At 66.4% G+C, this 6,197-nt stretch overlaps 1 protein-coding gene across 1 annotated transcript; it reads right to left on the minus strand.

Annotated features, from left to right (window-relative positions):
- Positions 1 to 1,154: 1,154 nt before the first annotated feature.
- LOC142003660 (basal cell adhesion molecule-like) lies at positions 1,155 to 5,959 on the minus strand. Its single transcript, XM_074980794.1, has 8 exons — positions 5,801 to 5,959; positions 5,177 to 5,301; positions 4,208 to 4,409; positions 3,620 to 3,762; positions 2,651 to 2,816; positions 2,412 to 2,544; positions 1,888 to 2,002; positions 1,155 to 1,758 (listed from the first exon to the last, which is right to left on the minus strand). Exons 1-7 carry the CDS (start codon positions 5,871 to 5,873, stop codon positions 1,912 to 1,914), a joined length of 933 nt encoding a protein of 310 aa, XP_074836895.1. The 5' UTR covers positions 5,874 to 5,959; the 3' UTR covers positions 1,155 to 1,758; positions 1,888 to 1,911.
- Positions 5,960 to 6,197: the final 238 nt, after the last annotated feature.

Here is a 6,197-nt window from a genome sequence, read left to right on the forward strand (position 1 = left end):
GTTATTTTTTAGGTGTGTGTCGCCGAAGGGGAAAGAGTGGGAGATATAATAATTAATATATAACTGGGGTGGGGGAGGGGGCGCAGTGGGGGGCCAGGCCCCCCCGGGACTGTTCCTCCGCCCCCACCGCATCCTGAACGTTAATATATATGTAAATATCTGTCCGCCTTTTAACCGCCTTTGATACTTCAATAAACTCCCCGATTAATTCTTTTAACCCCAGGGGGGAAGCGGCCTGCTTTGTGGGACCCGGTGGGGGTGGGGGGCTGTCCTGCCCTTCAGAAAGGGTGGGTCAGAAATTCACCGGGGGGGGGTGAGAAGTGAGGGGTGACCAGGACCCCTAGAAACCCTGGGACTTGCAGGGGGTGAGGGACAACCCCAGGCTGCAGCCGACAAATGCCTTGTGTCCCACTCTTGAGCTGGGGCTGTCTGGCCCAGCCTCTGCCCTGCTTCCTGCTGCAGCCTCTTGAGCCCTGCCAAGGGACTGCATTGGCTCTGCCCCCCACCACGTCGCTAACTGAGCCCTGGTACTGATGGGCCCTCAGAGAGCAGCCGCAGGAGCCGGCTGGGGGTTGGTGCTTGTGGCCAGGGGGCTGGTAAAAGGAGCACACCCCCCAACTGGGACACAGAGGGCCAGGCAGTTAGAGGGAGGGGTCTGGAAGCCAGGACTCTTGGGTTATCTCCCCAGTTCTGGGGGCACATGGAGCTCAGGGGCAAGGACCACTTCAGGGGCTGCCCCCCAAGCCCTGCCCGGCCCAGCCCAGCCCCATGAGGCGTATGGGGGGGCGGGTATTCAAGCATTGGTTCCACCCCATCTGACTCCTATTTAGTTTTAAAGTGTCATTTTAATCACATTTAACTGGGGGGGGGGCATGGTGTGACTGTACAGACCCCTCCCACCACCTGACTGAAAGCTCCAGCCCCCCCGAACTACAATCCCCACATTTAAAGCAATAGCACCCTAAGAAATCAAGGATCCCCCCACCCCAAAAAAAAATACCACACTCCACATGCACCTGCTGGGAAATCAAAGGGTTAACATCTCGGCAGGCAGAGTGTGCAGGAGAGAGCAGAGTGCATCACTGGGGGCTGTCGGGGGGGCCCCAGGCATCCCCAGTCAGCTCCCCCACCAATTACCATCCCCAATTAAAAAATTAAAGCAAATACAATCAGCTTAGAGGTGGGTGAGGGCCCTGTGGCTATATCTCAGAATGAGGGCTGGGAGCCAGGACTCCTGGGTTCTCTCCTGGGCTCTGGGAGTGGTTAGAGCAGGGGCTGGGAGCCAGGACTCTGGAGATGGTAGTGGGGGTGTCTCTGTTTTTCTGACCCCCACAGAAGTGCATTTGCGGGTGGAGGAGTTTTTCATTATGAGGGAGTGCATGAACCTGCCCCCATTACAAACGTGGGGGCTGCCTCCAACCCCATATGCTGCTGTCCCTAAATCCAAGCGCTCAACCCCGCCCCCAAAGTCAGAGCCCCCCAAACAGATCCTGGGGGTTGGTGTCTCAAAATGCAAAAGGACTTGGCGTGGTCAAACAACTCCAGCTCCCCACCCCAAGCAGAGGGGAACCAGCCCTCCAAGATCCACCCCAGCCCCCCCAATAATGATTCCAGCTTCCCCTATCCACAGGCTTCCCCACACAGACTGGCTCTATCTGCAGCAAGCATAGAAACTGCACCCCCGAAAACAGCTGATTATCCCCCCCCCACTGATTTCAGAAGCGGCTGAATTTCCTCTGCGGGGCACGGAGGCTCTGCCTGGAGGTGGAGAAGAAAGAGTTCAATGGGGGTGAGAAATCAGGGTCCCTGGAGCTGCTAAGGAATTGGGGACAGGGCTGCAGCCCCAAAGGATTGTGGGAGGAGTGTGTCCCCTCCCACACTACCCACCTGTGCTGGGGGGCAGGCCCCATCTCAGAGCACCAGGGGCTGCTTGTCCCCCACAACAGAGGGCAACGACTCCAGGCTGCCTTTGTAGATTGGGGTGCGCTGGCTGGGCTCCTCCCTGAAATGGGGGGTTGGGGGAAGAACACAGACTGGTGAGTGGTACCCCCAACCAGCCCCCCTCAGGTGGGGGACAGATCCGGTGGGGACTGGCCACTGGGGGACGGGGGGAACCTGATCCCCCACGTTTGCCACAAGCTGTCAATCCAACAGGGGCAGCAGCTGGGGCCCAAACTGACAGGAGATTTTTGGGGCTCAGCAAAGGTGAGCAAGGGGAAAGGCCCCCTGTCCCACCCCCCAAGTCTTTGCTATAGGGCTGGATCAGACCTGGTGCCCCCTGGAGGGCAGGCCCCAAACTCAGCCCCCTGGGCCACATCAGGCCCGTCCCAGGGCCACACCTAGCCTGGATCAGGCCTGTGCCAGCCCCACCCCCAGCCCTGGGCCACATCAGGCCCTGCCCCCACACTCACTGGGCCGGCGTCTTGGCGCTGTTGTGGCGCCGGAGGAGGAAGAGGCCGAGCCCCAGGACCAGCAACAGGAGCAGCAGGGCCGGCAGCCCCACGGCCAGCAGCAGCAGGGGGGTGCTCAGCCCCAGCTCTGGCTCTGCAGGTAGAAAGAGGGGTCAGCCAGCAGAGGGGAAATGGGGGGGGGGCGGGTATGGCATGGGGGCAATGGGGGAGGGGGACACAGTGTGGGGCGGGGGACTCACCCAGCCAGGTGCTCCTCTGCACTCCCTCCACGTGCAGCCGCACGGCCCGGCGCTGCGCCAGCTGGGGCAGGTGGAGGAGCTGCGCCCGGCACTCGTAGGTCCCGGCCTGCTCCGGGCGCACCTGGCGCAGGCTCAGCGTACTCCCGACCACCACCCAGTCCTCTCCCTGCAACCAGAGCTGGTACTGGGGGGAAGGGACCCCACTGACCCTGCCCACGGCCCCCCACTGGGCACCCCCTGCCCCACAGTGCCCCCTGCTGAGCAACCCCCTCCCAATGACCCCCTCACTGAGCACCCCCTGCCCCACAGCGCCCCCTGCTGAGCAACCCCCTCCCAACGACCCCCTCACTGAGCACCCCCTGCCCCACAGCGCCCCCTGCTGAGCAACCCCCTCCCAACGACCCCCTCACTGAGCACCCCCTGCCCCACAGCGCCCCCTGCTGAGCAACCCCTCCCAACGACCCCCTCGCTGAGCCCTGTCCCACAGCGCCCCCTGCTGAGCAACCCCTCCCAACGACCCCCTCGCTGAGCCCTGTCCCACAGCGCCCCCTGCTGAGCAACCCCTCCCAACGACCCCCCTTGCTGAGCACCCTCTGTCCCACAGCGCCCCCTGCTGAGCAACCCCCTCCCAACAACCCCCTTGCTGAGCACCCCCTGCCCCACAGCGCCCCCGCTGACCAACCCCTCCCAACAACCCCCTCGCTGAGCCCTGACCCACAGCGCCCCCGCTGAGCAACCCCCTCCCAACGACCCCCTTGCTGAGCACCCCCCTGCCCCACAGCGCCCCCTGCTGAGCAACCACCCACTCTGAGTGAGCTGCCCCACCCAACGACCCCCTCACGGAGCCCTGCCCCACAGCACCCCCTGCTGCATCCACAGTGTAACTCCCATGCTCACCCTTGCTATCGGACTGAATCGCCCCCTGCCCCATTCCAGCCCCCTTTCCCGCGGCTCCAGCCCAGCCCTCACCTGGCGGCTCCACTCATACTCGGGGGGCTGGGAGGCATCCGCCGAGCACTGCAGCTCCAGGTCCTCGCCCTCCAGCACGGCCACCGAGTCACCCACAGTCCCGCACCAGCTGTGGGCCTGGCTCAGGAAGATGCTGTGCAGATCTGGGGACACAAATCGCTTGAGGCCGTCTCCACTGCGCCCCAAAATCCGCTCCCCACCCCCAACAGGTTGCTGGAGAGCAAACCAGCCCTTGATGGGTAAACATTGGGCTGTCCCCCGCACCCCACTTCTAGTTGTTGGGGACCCCACTGAGCTGCTGCCTTCACATCCAGCAACACACCCTCCCAGCCACACTGACCACACCCCCACCTGCCCCACAGATGCCCACCTCCCTGCTGGGCCATTTAGCTCCCAAAAGTGGGGGGATGGGGGCAAATGGGGGCATTAAGTTCAGCTATGGTTGGGGTGACCCCCATCTCCGCAACAGCCACAGAAGCCAGCACAGAGATTCATTCATGTAACGAGGGCTCAGTTCTCAGCAACAGCGCATGGTTCTGCACCCCTCAATCAGGGTTTGGGGCCCCCCAGCCAGTGGGCGCCACCTACACTCCATGTGCAGGATGAACTCGGACGAGGTGGAGTCGTTAGCGGTGCTGTTGGTGGCTACGCAGCGGTAGGCCCCAGCATGCCACGACTGCAGGGCCCCCAGGCCCAGCAGGAGGCGCCCGTCCGGCCGCATCACCGTCACCCTGTAGAACCAGCAGCGCAGCTGGTCGGGCTTGTCCAGGGACACCCAGGTGTGCAGCCACTGTGGAGAGACCCCCGGAGTCACTGCTAACCCCAACAGGCAGCCCCCCCCAGCACGGACCCCCAGCCGGACCCACAGCGCCCCCTGCTGTCCTCTGCCTGCCCCACAATACTCCCGCTGACCTCTGCCTGCTGCCTGCTCCATAGCGCCCCCGCCTGGTGTCTTCCTGCCCCACAGCGCCCCCTGCAGACCTGTCTGCTGCCTGCTCCAGAGAGCTCCCTGGTGGCCTCTGCGTGCCCCACAGGGCCCCCTGCTTAACCCCTCCCTGGCCGCAGCAGCAGAGCGCCACTCCATGTAGGGCGTGGCTTAGGCTCCTCTTCGGCTGGAGGGGGGCGGGGCTGCCCTAGGGGTTCCGCGGGGGTGTTCCACCGAGGGAGGCTGTGCCGCGGGGACCGTGCTGCGGGGGGGACTCCGGGAAGGGGGGCAGCGCTGGGGGTTCCGCGGGGAGGGGGCCGCGCTGCGGGGGGGTTCCGGGAGGGGGGGCTGTGCTGGGGGTTCCGCGGGGGTGAGGCTGTGCTGGGATTCCGGGCGGGGGGCTGTGCTGCGGGGTTCCGCGGGGGGGCCGTGCTGCAGGGGGTGTTCCGCGGGGGGAGGGTCCGGGAGGTGGGGGCTGTGCTGGGATTCCGGGAGGGGGTATGTGCTGGGGGCTCCGCGGGGGGCCCGTGCTGCAGGGGGTGTTCCGCGGGGGGGGGCCCGGGGGGGCTGTGCTGGGGTTCCGGGGGGGGGGCCGCGCTGCGGGGGGGGGGGGTCCGCGGGGGGATCCTGACCCGGCTGTATTTCTGGAAGGTGAACTGGCTCATGTCGGTTGCCCCCTCGCTCAGACACTCCAGAGTCACATTGCTGCCCTCCAGGATCGGGCCCTCCTGGTCGATCAGGCGGACGGTGGGGGTCTCTGGAACGGTCCATAGGGCACAGAGTGAGCCCCGGGCCAGCCCGTCCCGCCGTGGGGCCGGAGAGAGATCCAGCACCCCCCAGAGGGGACCGGTCTCTGCCCCATATCCCTGGCCCCTGCGCCAGCCCGTCCGCCCCCACCCCACTGCCCCCAGCCGCGCTGGTGGCGAAAGGTGGGTGCAAGGGTCCCGGGAGCGCGGAGGGCCTTGACCCAGACTCCCAGGGAGGGCGGAAGGGATCGGGGTGCGAGGGGGCAGGCCCACCCCCCAGGTGCGTGTGTGGGAGGAGCCGGGGGGGTGCCCAGCCCCCCAGGTGTGGGGAGAAGGGGGCAGGGGCAGGCCCACCCCCCAGGTGCGTGTGTGGGAGGAGCCGGGGGGGTGCCCAGCCCCCCCAGGTGTGGGGAGAAGGGGGCGGGGACAGGCCCACCCCCAGGTGTGTGTGTGGGAAGACCCGGTGGGAGGAGGACGGGAACGCGGGGGGGTCGGGCCTCCCCCACTCACCCGCGTGAGCCCGGCGCAGGGCCAGGGCCAGCAGCAGCGGCAGGAGCAGCGGCCGGGGGCCGGGTAGCGCCATGGCAGATTGCGGCCGCGGGACCAGGAAGCCGAGAGTCGCCCGGTCCCGCCCGCCTGGGAAAGCACCGGCCCCCCCGCGCCGTCCCCAGCCCCGCCCTCCCAGAGCAAAGGCCACAAGCGGCTGGTGACGGCTCCGCACCCCCGGCACGGGGCGGGGGCGGGGCATCGGGGGGGGGTAGGGGGCGACGTGCCGTGTTAGGGGCTTTGTTACACGGCCCCGGGCCCGATCCGCCCCACTCGGTGCGGACTCCGGAACCCCGCGGCCCCGCTGATTGGCTGGGCGGCTGTTCCGCAGGGAAACAATGTAGCAATGGGCGGTCATTTG

This window comes from Carettochelys insculpta, chromosome 30 (assembly GCF_033958435.1).
Source record: "Carettochelys insculpta isolate YL-2023 chromosome 30, ASM3395843v1, whole genome shotgun sequence".
NCBI lineage: Eukaryota > Metazoa > Chordata > Testudines > Carettochelyidae > Carettochelys > Carettochelys insculpta.

Excerpts from the sequence above, each read along its gene's own strand:
- LOC142003660 (XM_074980794.1), bottom strand. The coding sequence starts at position 5,873 with ATGGCGCTACCCGGCCCCCGGCCGCTGCTCCTGCCGCTGCTGCTGGCC. Across the intron at positions 3,763-4,207 it reads GTTCATCCTGCACATGGAGT|ATCTGCACAGCATCTTCCTG; the intron begins GTAGGTGGCGCC and ends TTGTGTCCCCAG. Across the intron at positions 2,545-2,650 it reads GCAGAGGAGCACCTGGCTGG|AGCCAGAGCTGGGGCTGAGC; the intron begins GTGAGTCCCCCG and ends TTCTACCTGCAG.